At 32.8% G+C, this 14658-nt stretch overlaps 1 protein-coding gene across 1 annotated transcript in view; it reads left to right on the plus strand.

Annotated features, from left to right (window-relative positions):
- Positions 1–978: 978 nt before the first annotated feature.
- The window catches only part of LOC148273564 (uncharacterized), a 28969-nt gene continuing 15289 nt past the window's right edge, over positions 979–14658 (plus strand). The window contains exons 1-2 of the mRNA XM_088238523.1: positions 979–1043; positions 13973–14179. Of these exons, the coding sequence (XP_088094649.1) occupies positions 989–1043; positions 13973–14179 (262 nt within the window). The 5' untranslated portion in view covers positions 979–988. The remainder of the gene's footprint in view (positions 1044–13972; positions 14180–14658) is intronic.

Raw genomic sequence — 14658 nt, forward strand, 5'->3', positions numbered from 1 at the left:
TGAATAATCTTTCTTTTGTGTAATCTCTGGGAGTTTGTTAAATATGTATATCTTAAAAGTCTTCCTGCATTGAAGTTAACAACATAAAATAATGATTTTCGATGTCATCCTTTGAAAATGACGTAAAACATGAATCTACTTTAATCTGTGATGAAATTGTAATGTTTAGTAAACAATTTAAGTCACTCCAAAATTTCTAAATTTCACACAAGTCATGGTCAAAACAGTTTTGTTTTCAAAGGAATAAAAATATATAATCTCCCCAATGAACTAAAAATTATTAAAACTATGAAGATTTTTTTAAACCCGAGTAAAAAGAGTATTCTATTTTAATTAGTATTATTGCATTATTATTGTCCGTTTTTCTCTTCATGCCGTTTTTTTTTTTTTTAGTATATTTGAAATTATATAACTTTAAATTACTAAATAACTATAACAGTGTAAGTCACTCTCTAATCATAAGAGCTAGTCTCTTTTTTGGAAAGTTATATTTATAAGATTAACTGTATCATGTATCATTTTATGTACCTAACTATATTAATTAATTGATCAATATAATAGCCACGTGCCGTGAGAATATTTTTAAAAAACACACCGATATTGAAAACGATAAAAAAAATAATAGATACGTCGCTAATCTTTGTTTATCTTCCAAAAAAGCTGTTTGTTGCTAACAGCCCCGTAATTAAATACGTAATAATGGCAGATATTTAATTTTTAGTACCCGATCGCCCTTGAAATGTTTATTTGACATAGTCAGCGCCCAGAGGACTGTAGACATGTAATCAGATCGCAAACTGAACTTGGTTCCTAACCACGGGTATAGCGGCCTATGGCAATGACTGGGATTGAGATCATTTTTAAAATACTCGCCACTGGCAGTCGCAGTCGGTTTGATTAGCCACTAGCCATGCCTACCTTGTGCAATAATGTATATCTTCTTCCCCGTATAAAAACCGATTAGCTGCGATCCGAGGAGCAGTTCATCATGGCACGTCTCGTGGTGATGTTAGTGCCTCTGGCCTTCGCGCTTATAGCGGCAGGTGCGTATTTACCTTTCCATTATTCTGCGTGTTTCCTCCGAGCTGGAAACAGCATCTCCAGTTACTTGGGCCGCTCAGTTCTAGCGAAACGCCTTGTACTTGGACTTGTACGATCCGGCTTTTTTTCGCAGTCAAAGATCAAGGTTCTTGCGAAGATTACCTATATTTGATCCCTAAAATCTATTTGTTTACGAATTAACATGGGAATATTAACGATTCCATGTCCATAAATTGGGTAATTATTCAATTGATTTGCTTTGCATTTTTAAACAAAATTATTCATAAGGACGTGTGTTTATTCATTATACAAAAAAAAATATAATTCACATAAACATTATCCGCATATTTTAAACAGCCAGGAGAGCTCTAATATCAAATAATTCGGTATTGTCCTTTTCCCAAAAAGTTATTTTGCAATGCGTGGAAACCTTATTATTACTTATGTAATATATATATATATATATATATATATATTAAACGCGCGATTTAAATATTATATTAAACTTAACAATAAGAATGAAAAAGTTAGTAAAAGTATTATAGTTTAAGTAAATAAAATTAAACAAGAGAGGAAAACATTAAAGATATTTCTCAATACTATTCAGTCAAATGAGGCATGAAAAATAGGTTGATATTATTTTTTTTTTATCACAATAGTATAATAAATATTAATAACAGCTTAATGTAGAACATGTACTTCACAACCGTCGCGCGTTGACATTTCAATGTTGATAAAATATATTAATAATAAAATGATCGAGTTGCCAAAAAGTTTATAATGTGAAGTAAAATACCATTTCGCCATTTTTCGTCTCTTTCAGTTTCAGACAGAAATAGCAAAAAAGTGTTGCTGTATCACATTATGATTAATATTTTTAATTTATAGGTAGTAGGTACCTATAAGACGAACAAACAACATTTCATTCAAGGCTGTTTAGTTTGTAAGTTTAAATGATGTAAAAATGACGCATCGGATACATTTTTATTAAATAAATCATAAAAATATTTTTTTAATATTTATAAAAAATATTAAAGGAAAAATCTAGGAATATTAATTTATACATAATTTAACACACGTTTTAATTAAGCATTTCTTATTTCTTGGTATAATAGTAATAACAAATGGTACATAAGTGTACAATTTTACTAACAACAATTTTTGATAATTAATATTTGAAGCACTAACTTTGCGATTTCCGCGTTGAGTTAATATAACTACGAGCTTAATTTGTGTAAAACCACAAATATAAATTTAATATTCCGGCAGGTTTAAGAACATGACTGCTCCTTTGTCAAGGCTTAAACATAATTAACGCCAATTAAATTTTTCTTGTTAAATTGTAATCTAATTAAATTGTTTTATTAACCCTTACTTATTATTATGTAAGTACATTTATTTTACAAAAAATAAATTTAAATTTTTATTCATACTCTGTTGTTGATAATAATATTTTTTACGCCCTTTGAAAAGTTTGTCTGAGTTTTTTGTTTAGTTTTGTCTGGTAGTTGATTGTATAATTTCAGTCCCTGATTTACGAATTCTCAGGTCTGCCAACAAAGATCCCAGTCTTGATTTCTTTGATAAAAAGTTGTCTACTTTCATGCGATCACTGAATCAAATTCAATTGAATTATATTCATAAAAAATATTGCAGTTATAGTTATAACCATCTCTTTCCCTCTTTCATTCCCGCCTAGTTCAATTTTTCTCCCTCTCGTAAACGTATTTTCGTATTTTCTCCGTGGATGGCTCATGGCACTATAGTAATGATTTGACACACTATAGATATTTACCATAGGCGTGTCTCTATTGTTTTGTTTTTTTAATAAATTATTTCTTATGGGAGCTAGGACCACCCGAAAACCCAAAAAAGCACCCAGTTTTATCTACCGTCTTCGGACGTACGGTATACAAAAATGATAATTAATTTTGAAAAACAGAAAAAGTATCGACAAAGAAAATTTCATTTTGATTTTGCGAGAGAGTGACAGAAAAACTCTCAATGTTATTTCTTGTACTTTTACTGTATATTATTACATGTATTTTTTTCTGTCATATGTATGACGAATATTGTCCTTAAAAATGTTCACTGGGCGTAAGTATTATTCTAATTCTTAGTTTGTTTTCTACTTAACACTTTGTATCCCAGAGCCGTGTAAACACGTGATTATACAATCACGCGTTGTGTCCCGGTCCCGTGTTTTCACGTTACTTACCAACTGTTCAAAAAAGTGCATTTTAATGACATTTAGTGACTTTTATTAGTACTTTTTCGCTGGTGGTAAACTACGTGAAAACACGGGACCGGGACACAGCGCGTGGTTATTATAATCACGTGTTTACACGGCTCTGGGATACAAAGCACAAAAATTGCAATGAGACCCTGTAGGTATGTGCGAACATTGCAATGTGACTCTCCATAAAGGCCAATGTTGGCAAAACGACAACACAAAAATGATTTATAAAATTGTTTCAAATAAATATGAGAAGTTACAATTGACTTAACCAAGTATTTTCTTTTAAGAAACCCTTTACAAAGCATGAAATTTCACAAAAATGGGCCGGGCACAGGGTAAATTCTATGTGTACCTCAAGTGAGGGTTATCACTAGAGCCCTTACAGGGCACTGCACGTTAAACAAACACCTTGCTAGAATGAACCTTTCCGAAACTTCTAGATGAAGGTTCTGCAGTGCAGATGAGGAAACACCTATACACATTCTATGTGAATTTGTTTACTTTAAATTATAAAAGAAGCCTCATCCTCGGTGGACCACTGGTTAAACCTGACGATGTTTAAGAGCTCTCCCCCTACACAATAGCACGATTCTTCACGGGTCTGGGCTTGGAGGGGAAGATTTACCAAAATAAGAACTCTCGCCTTCCACACAGCAGCCAGGCTTTTTATAGACCTGGACCCCGATCACAGAATTCTAAACGTTACGCAGTGCATGTTGTAAAGGGATCACTTAAATAAACCAATTGCAGAATATTTAAATGTTCATCATAATTTATTTAATTGGTTTAACAACAATTGCAAATAATAAAAACAGAAATATTCAAATTAAAAATAAATTAAGTACCTATATATTTATTATCAATTATACGCAAACAATAAATGAAAAATCCGTAAAATGGAAGGGATTAGTTCAATTAAAATAAAGTTTGTGGAAAATGTGAAACGAACGCCCCGTGGTGTGATAGTCAGCGCGTTTGCCTACTACGCAAGAGGTCTCAGGTGTGATACCCGACATGGTTGACATTTATTTATTTATTTGGTTTACAAACAATAAAAAGTAATACATAATATACAGAAATATTCTAATAAAAAAAAGACATGACTTATTTTTCATCAATTACACGTAAACACCAATAAAATACATATTTAATCAAAATTAACAATACAAATGATTAAAATTGAAATAAAATTATTGTAAAAATTAATTTATGAATATAAAATGTCTTTTGACTAAAAATGTGTTTTATCTTACACTAGAATATTTCGTAGTCCCTGGACTGGCACCTGAAGCGTAAGATTAATCATCTTACCCTTATGCAACAAAAACGATCAAGATACGCTGCGATTGGTGTACCAATGCAGCGCCATATGCATTATTCGATGCGGAAAGGGAGTGATGATGATGATGATGAAGGTGTAAATTAACTAACGGTTAAAAAAAGGGAAACTAATTTTACACCACGCAATATATTACCTGCTCCATCTTCAGCAGGATGAAGAATACAGTTCTGCGTGAGAAATAGAACCAACACCCAGGCGCGAGTTTTCGACTCGATGGCAACTCTCAGGTGAAAATCTCGAAACATAAAATCTAGTAGGGATAAGTCTGCCTCGTAGTGGTTGCGTATTAGTCTACCGTGCTTGAGGTATCAGGTTCGATTCCCAGCGGGGTCGAAATGAAATATTTGTTTTTAAGGTGTTTTTTCACTGAAATATTTATGTCTCGGACTATCACCGAAATATAATTTCATTTGGTGTTTCAATGCAGTGCCCTATGCACCTCGGGTATGGATAGGGGAATGATGACGAATTTATTACCTATATCAAAATGCGTCTCGATGTTTGTCAATTATTTCATACTTACTCAGTCATAACTAAACTAATTAATTTTTCCCTGTATTTCTTCGTGTCAATAAACAATTAATAATTTATCTATGGATTATATCTAAGAGCTTTTTTAAACGAAGTGTAACATTTATAATCATTCTTTGTCAAGAGGGCGTGAGGATTTTCTTAAACACGAATGCATAAATACTATGTGTGTAATGCTTGAGCAGATACTTAAAATAATTACTATTTACACATCATCTTAATATAGTATGTGCACTATACAAGTAACATAGTATATATTTATAAATATTGTATTTTTTTTGGAACAATATCTGTCGTTTTCTTTTAATAAATAATAATATATATAAATATATCATATTTATCGTACCCCTTTCCGCAACTAATGGCGCCCAGCGGTGGATTTCTGAACGCAAAAGAGCGCACAGAGAACGCATTTTTAACGCGTATTTACGTACTAAATACACGCTAACAGAGCTATTTCTGAGCGCTATACCGTTCAGAATACCAGCCCAGCGCTGCTATTCCGAACGCCGTCGCGGCCGTAGAAAACACTTTTATAACGCATATTTAATATGTAAATAGCTTTTTATACGGTCGCGAGAACGTTTGGAAAAGCAGCCTAGGACCTAAACGCAGCCTATTGGCGATTTTTCTTTATATACACGGAGGCAAGATGGAGTGAAGATCTATTGAGACGGATCCCCGTGAATAGTTCTCGCCCTGCGAGCCCAGGGCCCCGATTACAATGGAAAGTTAACAGGGTAGTTTTCGACTGTCTATAAAGAAAAACCGATATTTGTATACGAAAATGAGTTTATTTGCATGAAAATTTAAAATATCTTCGTCGGTAACCTATAATTGAACATGTTTAGAAGAAATAAATTTACGCATATTCTGCTTTTCATACAGAAAACTTAATTTTACTTTGTAGATAAAATTTAAGATAAATGTTAACTTCCCATTGTTATCGGAGCCCACAGGTCTATAAAAAGCTTGGCTGCTGTGTAGAAGGCAAGAGTTCTCATTTGGCTAAATCTCGTATTACAATCGCTGTGATTTTTTAAAGTTTTCTAATTTGAAACTACTCCGCCCGTGACGTCAATAGTTGTTTTCGGTGAGTTGATCAGAATGGTGAGATGGCTTCCCGGAAATTGCAAATCTATCACAATATTCTAACATTGGTCGATTCGGAAAAACACGGACCTCGGACCAAACAGACAAAACAGACAAAAACTTGGACCCAGTTAACTTTTTATTAAAATAATTTTTATTGGCATTTTCATGCATCTTCGAGAAATTTCGCCGTACAATTAAACGCTCTATTTTTTTATCGCCCGTAAAAAAACATTTTTTAAATACAATTTTACAGAGCACCGAACTCCTTCATAAATTGACCAGTTACCCGCGTGTATCAACTTTTAAATCAGTGCAGTGATGATCTACAAAATTATTTATATTATACCACGTCGCTGATGATCAAGTCCTGTACTCCTGTGTCATGGAAAAATATAAATTGCATATTTATTGGATAATTTGATTTTTGTATGTTGCTTTGTATTTGTATATATATTATTTGTGTAAATCATGATTTAAAAGCCTTTGTAAATAAATACGTAAATAAAACAGTTTAAAAAACTCGTTGTCTACTAATTTTAAAATAATACTCGGCACGGACAAAAACACGCCAAAAAGATAAAAAGCCATTTAGCAAAAAAGAAAAATAATTAAAACACGGATTAAATAGATACAGATTTGAAAAAATCTGGTTTATTAAAAGAAAGATAAAATATTAAAATCTTAAAAACCATTATTGAAGAGAAATAAATGTCATCATCATCATAATCATTCCCCTTTCTCACCTAATGGTCCACAGGGCACTGCATTAGTACACCGATCGCAGCGTATATTGATCATTTTTGTTACATGAAGATAAGATGGCCAGTTTTACGCTTCAGCTACGCTACGAATATTTCATAGTCCACGGACTATGAAATATTCTACTGTGAAAACACCCCTATAAATAAATATTTTACATCAACCATGTCGGGAATCAAACCCGAGACCTCTTGCATGGTAGGCAAACGCGCTGACCATTAACACCACAAGGTCGACATTGAAAAATTATTATCTCGCTTTTTTACTCCGAAATTCTTTGATTTTCAATCAGTAATATTTATTCGTTGTAGCGAAACATTTGAATTAAAGTCGCCGATTGGTGGAATTAAATCACAATAAATTATTGCAAATACGATCGTTCGGAATTTCGTTCGCGGACGTGACCGGTTGTATTAAACAAAATATTACCATAACCATTACTTGGATGCCTATGTTTGGATCTATTATGTGTAGAGATCGAATCCGATTAATTTAACAATAACTTTTAATGGTTATTTAAAAAAACAACCAAAGAAGGTGTATTCGAATAAAATACATACAAATATTTTGATTATGTTAATTTAGGGTATTAGGGGTCGTTGGGTATTTGCTTTATTACCTATGGTTAATTGAACGTAGCTATGCTGAAAGAAGCCAGTCATAGAAAAGTGAAAATGAGACAATAACACTTTTGTGAAAAGAGTGAATAATCTAATATACACAACAGTTCGAATGTTTTTACTTTGACAAATAATAAATAATGCATACATTTCTTTAATATAAGACAAAAATTTTATTATGTATTTGATCAGTTTTAATGATTTTTAAAGTTTGGTTGACCCCACAACCTAAGATGCGCATTTTGCAGAAAACAGTCAGCCCTAGCAAATATCTAATTAATGTTGTGTCATTATGTATTGAAAATATTAATTTATATTTATATTAGGGTACTTTATTATAAAAAATCTCTTAATAAATTTGTTATTATAACATTAAAAATAATCTAACAATATGTTAACGGAATTTTGGTATTGTTTTAAGCCTGGCCGACCACACAAATATGCATTTGTGGAAAACAGTAAGATCTAATGTTAAATGATGCCTAATTCAAACTTTGAATGTATGAGGCATAGAATTTAAAAAGTCCAGAAACCGCACACAGGCATCAAACTGAATCCGACTAAACTACTTACAAATGAGTAGTTTTCGCCATCGGGTACTCTATGGACGTCACTTAGTACGCAACTGCTGATTTTAATTCAATTATGCCGCGTTGTGTCGATTGCAAGTGTCAAAATACTGGTGGGATTGAAAGAGAATACGGTAGGATCACATTTCATGTGATAGAAGCTAATTCACAAGTAATATTATTTAAGAATTCGATTATTTTACTACCGGTCAGATTATTAAATTAAAGTACGTGGACATTTTGTTAGTATTGCCAGGGTAGTCGAATTTTTTACCCGGCTTTCTATTAATAAGCCTCAGTATAATATTGAACGGTATTAATTTACTTAACTATTAAATTAATTTTCAATACGTTTTCCTATTACCTGTTTTTTTATAGTCCATTGAGTAAAATATTTTTTGTTGTAAAATATAACATAAAACAAAATTATCTTTTATTCGTGTATATTGTTCACGGTTTGGCAACATTACGGGGCCACTTCACGCATGCGGCGGGATATCGGGTAGAGGGGGAACTTTTCTTACAATTCTATATTATAATTCTAAATTAAAATTATATATTATAATTTTATTGTATGACGTGACATTTTGTGTTAAAATATTTTTTTTTTGTTGTAGGTATTTTATATTTATGAATCTTTATATATATAATTCCTCTGTACGTGTGATGTCACTGAACTCCTTCTAAATGGCTTAACCGATTTACGTGCGGTTTTCAGAGAAATATAGATCTTTATGCTGTGCGTGTTCGTAGATATTAAAATCTTCAATATAATGTGTAAAAAAGAAGTAAAGAGCATAAATGTTTTATTCATCGATCTACCAGGGTTGCATTCGAGGAGAATGCATTGACAAAAAAATGAAAAGATTTTGTTTTTTTGTTTATAAAAAAAGTTTGTTTTCGAATGGTTACAAACAGATTTTGTTTTTTGTGGATCTCAATCAGATTCTTTCCTTAAATTCCTTATAATTTCTATCCGTTTATTTTTTTTACTGGATTTTTGGTAATACTAAAATAATATTAAATTCAACACATTTAAAAAAATCATATTCCCACATATATACACCTCTCTGTTGGTGAGAAGACCGGAGTTTGACGTTTGCAAAAAGAATGCCATATTTGAAAAACTATTTATTTTATGTTTTGGAACTCAACCATAAACAAGTACCTACTTAAATAAGTACCTAATTAATTTAATAAATTTTGAGTTTTGGAATTCAATCACAAACAATTACCTTGGTACCTACTTATCAATAAAAAGTATTTTTCCAAGGCAAGCCAACGTTCGGGCATGACAACATCTGTCGGGTCAGCTAGTTATATCATATAATACAGTGTTTTAGACCGCAATGCGCACGAAGCCAAATATGGCGGTTGCAAAAAACAGCTCAAAAACAACATAAAAATATAAAATTTCATAAATACGAAACACATTCCATATTCTTAATTATTCACTCTACATGCATTTATTTTTTTTATAATTGTCACTTACCTGTAACTATTTATTTTTCACTGATAAATGTGGCACTATTTTTGTAGACCTCGCCAAGCCGGGCGCGTTTCACATACCGTTTAATTATTATTGTCACATTGGACTTGCCATAAACAAAAAAATATGTTTCGTTTTACAAATAATTACTTTTACTGAGTCTAGTTTATTTTTAAAAATTTGATAATTTATTACGCTGTAAAAAAATCTAAAACTTTAGAAACCATTTTTGGCTTGGTATGCGGCAAAAGAAATGAATTTATAAAATTAAAATACTTATGTAATTATCCACATTATTTTTTTAAAGAGAATTATATTTCTGGAGGAATGCATCTTCTATCAGCATCCATACCGTAAGATTTTCCTAAAGCTGCGGGTATTTTCTACAAATTGAGAAATGCCGTTTTTGTGATCAACACCATTTTCAGAAGGTGATTATTAAAGTTTTTTTGCATGAAAGTGACCTGGCTGTTTTTAGCAGAATATAGAATTGGCTTTACGTCACCTGATAACATAAATATCTCATTTTTCAAAATTATGAATTGTCTGCTTTCTGTATAACCACGTTCTTGAACAAGGTCGTTAATTTTCTTTTGATAAGAAGGAAAAAAAACTAAACATTAGTCGGTTTCATAGCCACAAAGAAGCAGGGTGCGGCGCTTGCCTCCCTGGCTCAAAATCATTTATTATAAAATCAAATAAAAAACTTAAAATAGTCAAAGGAAAAATTATCGGTAAATAACAATAATTTCTTATTATAGTATTGCGCCGGTGAATTCGAACTTTGGTACGACCAATGGAATGGAAAAATGTGCCAAATGCCGAACTGAAGGAGTGGAAATTCATCTTCCAAGTCGGTCCCTCAATGCTGAGGATCGTGATCACCACGAACACTTCTAGTTAGTCTGTTCCACTCCAGTCTGTCCTCAGCCCGACGTACTGACTCATCAAATTTTAGCCCCGTAGCCACCTTTATTTGGTCAGTCCACCTATATGGGATTCTACCCCGGCTTCTCCTACCTTCAACTCCCTAGGACCCGTTTCGTCTGCTTTAAGGTCTGTGAGATTGTTAGGACGATTAAGGTCTTTGCATAGGATTGTTTCTACTGTTGGTATTAGGAAAATAGTTTTTGCGAGGAATTCAGTACTATGACGAAAAGTAATTTCGCCTGAGTTCGATAGGGATCATGTTAGGATCTGTGTTAGGATTTTGCCGGTAGTGTCTTGATAATTTGATGTTCCACTGTGATTTGTTATAGATACGAATTGTTTTTCTTCTGTTGATTGAGTGCATGTTGTATAGGGCAAATTATTCTAATGTTTCCTATATGTATTTGGGTTTCGTGTCGTTTGATTGATTTGTTTGTATCACTACGTTCTTCTTCCTTTCCGATGCGGGATCTGGAGCGTGCGGCCGCGGTCTCAATTTGGAACTAACACTGTATTCCTCCACTGTAATACTGGGAAATTAGAAAAAGGTGATTGTGCTGACCATGTGTATTTGATTGATCACAAACTGACAATACTGCAGTGAGGGGTACAATGAAAGTTTTTAAAGTTTATTTGTTTTGTTATTTTCGCGGTTTGATTGTTAAGAAATATTAAATTTTCGCTTAATTAGTTTAAAAATAAATAAATGAAATTGATATGCGAAACTGAAGAAAGACTCAAGTCTTTATGAACAGTTTCGGGAAAGGGGTGGATGCTTTCATACCTTCAACTCGGCCAGACATTGTTGCCTTTTCTAGATTGTCTGGCTCAAGTCTAGCAATATGTCCATAGAAAGACAGTATTCTTCTAGTAGAACTACCCATCCGTAAAACGGGGGCTACTTATCTCGCGTGCACAGCCCTGCACAATTTCTAAAGATCCTTCAGCATCTTTCGGGGTTATACTGAAACAGGTAGAGGAATTTGTGTATCTGGGAAGTACGTTTAGTAGGGATGGAATGACCGAGAAATATATTGAAAAGAGGGCGAGTGCCGGGAACGTGCACGGTGCATTTAAATCAACCTTGAAAAATAAATGCTTATCGCAAGAAACAAAATTAGCAAAGTAGGCTGAATGCTGTCGAAATGCGGTCTCACAGGTGAATGTTTGGAAAAACTATGTACGATAGGTGCACAAATGACGAGATCCGTACATTATGTAAGGCTGAGGATAAGCATTATCGACAAAATCAAGAAAGGAGTTCTGCGTTGGTTTGGACATGCAGAGCGAATGAAGAGCGAAAAAACGCTTAAAATGATTGACGATGCAAGTGTTGATGGATACAGAGATGGAGAAAGACCAAGAAAGATATGACACGACCAAATCCAACAAATATTTGAAGATGGACATCTCAAAAGTAGGAATGCTCGGCGTGCGTGCATGGAAAAATGAATAAATATAGAGGAATGATTTGAAGATAATATCGGTCGTCTAGAGCGAAAGTACGAGTCATAGAATTAAGAATATTAATTTTATGGTACGAGTAGTAATTATTAAAGTGTTTTAATATTTTGTTTATATATTTATTTTATTGTAATGCTTTTGATTATTCACCGCCATATTTATGGGGATATTTTTTGCCTAAAGGTACTGCATATCTACAGTAACTTCAAACTGCCTACTATTATATCGAATTCAATCTGAAGTAACCGTTATCTACTTTAAAAAGTAACCGAAGAAAATCTCCGTTTTTATTTAGGTTACATACGTGTGTTTATTTTGCCTAAATTACAATTACGTGACTTAAATCTAGTTGGATCGAAATTGTTACAGTTAACCGACGCGCGACGGCCAGCTATTATTTATCAATTTTTTTTGCGTTTTTTTATCAAACATATAGGTAGAACGATATTTTCTTATCCGTCATTCTTTTGAAAATAACGAAAAGCTTTTGGAAGTCTAGGCGAGAACAAGATGCAACTATAATATAGTTATTTTTCATTGTCTACGTGCTTGCAGATATACACATTATGATTATAAATAACAAAATTCAGATTGATGGAACCAAGATGCGGTTATAGTTAAAAGAAGTAATGAAAAAACATGAATTCAAGCGTTTTGCATTCAATATACGAGTTCAGTCCATTCAAATCGTTAATAACCATTGCTTTATGTGTGCGTAGCAATGCCATAGACTTACGAATAGTCCAGAAGGAGCATAGAATCATATTCGAATACATCAGATTGTGTCCCAAAATCCCCCCACTATGCTCCACTTTCACCACGCGCATTCGTGATGTCGCCGCGTAATGTTGCACGACGGGAAAAAATATAATCATAACACAAATGTAAAGTAAAATTAGACTCTTTAAACATACTCTGCGAAATTAATTTTAATGTGTCTTTTCGCGTGACATGAAATAAATATTTATTCCATCTGCCAGTATTTAGCATTAACTATGCATAACACGCTTTCTTTTATCGTTCTTGTTCAATTTTTTTTTTCACCTATTGATATATTTAACATATCTGGCTGCCATACACTTCCACTTACTTTTTGATGATGCCCAAGCTTACAAGGCTCACACACCCGCTCTCATACAAATTTATTTATTATTATTATCTTACATATTTATTACAGAAATTTACAAGTAATTATTTATACAACAAATTAATTAAGTAGTAAAACTAAACATATATATTTTTTATTTTTGCTGTTAGTTCATCTAAACTGCCTAACTAGGCATAGCTTCCCCGTTCTAAGGCAGTAAATTATGTATTTTGTAATAATATTAAAAATAAATTATAGTTTTATCATTATGTGTGCTTTTTCAGTCTTTAAAGTAAACAATAAAAATCCAGAGAAAACATAAACAATACCAAAATCTCTATATCCTAAGTCCTAAGTCATTACTAGTAAAACAAGAAATCAGCTTACAAATACAAACAAACACATACATTTATTTGTTATATATATTTATATATATACACGCACACACACATTTAAGAATGTACCATTTAATATGTATGATTAATATTTCGGCCTCGTGGTGTAATGGTCAGCGCGTTTGCTTACTAAGCAATAGGTCTAGGGTTCGATTCTTGACATGGTTGATATGAAATATTAATTTAAATGGGTGTTTTCACAGTAAAATATTTCATAGACCTGAAGCGTAAAACTGATAATTTTATCTCCATGATACAAAAACATAATGATCAAGATACGCTGCGATTGCACTATTAGGGAATCATGATGATTATTTAGAAATTTTGCTTGTCTGTCTTTCAACCTTATCGTTATTACGTTATCATTCTTGACTATGTTTCTATAAAATAAATTACCATCTGTTTTTTCAGAGACGGCTTACTATGTGCCGAAGTCATTCTACGTGATTGACCAGTCTGGGGCGGTTTCCGCCCCCGTCATGCTGCTGGGCGGGCGCTCTCTTCTGCGGGCGCGGCGCTCCGCCCTCCCCGGGGTCTCCTCCGCCTCGGCCTCCTCCAGCTCGTCGTCCAGCGGGTCCGGCTTTGGGCAGTCCTTCAGCTCGAGTAGCAGTAACACCAGTGAGTGCAAAAACAAAAACATGCAAATAATTACAGGCAAATAAATAAACAAAAAAAGTTTTAAAAAGGTAAAAATACAGCGATTGTAGACAAGAACATTTTATTTATTTACCTTTTTATTTATTTGGGAAAAAACATTTTTTTTTACATATAATTCTTAAAATAGTACAAAGATTGATTATTAAAGTAATTTTAAAGAAACTTTCAACATTCAATACGGAAAGTCCATATAAAATATTTAAGGTTCATACAGTAGACACTTTTTATAAAATAAATTCTATTACACAAATTTATAAAGAAGAAAATTACTAAATTTTACATCTTTAGCCTAGTCACGTTTTTGCGTACTAAAACAAGCTTGCAGATTACAAATATTATTTGAGGATTCTCTATTTGGAAACTAGAATTTCTAATATTATTTCCGAAGGACCACTTTTATTTGATAGGATACCGTTGACATATTATGTAACACATGTGAC

Source organism: Micrasema longulum, unplaced genomic scaffold, assembly GCF_059751315.1.
Source record: "Micrasema longulum isolate JH-2025_06_02 unplaced genomic scaffold, ASM5975131v1 h1tg001914l, whole genome shotgun sequence".
NCBI classification, from domain to species: domain Eukaryota; kingdom Metazoa; phylum Arthropoda; class Insecta; order Trichoptera; family Brachycentridae; genus Micrasema; species Micrasema longulum.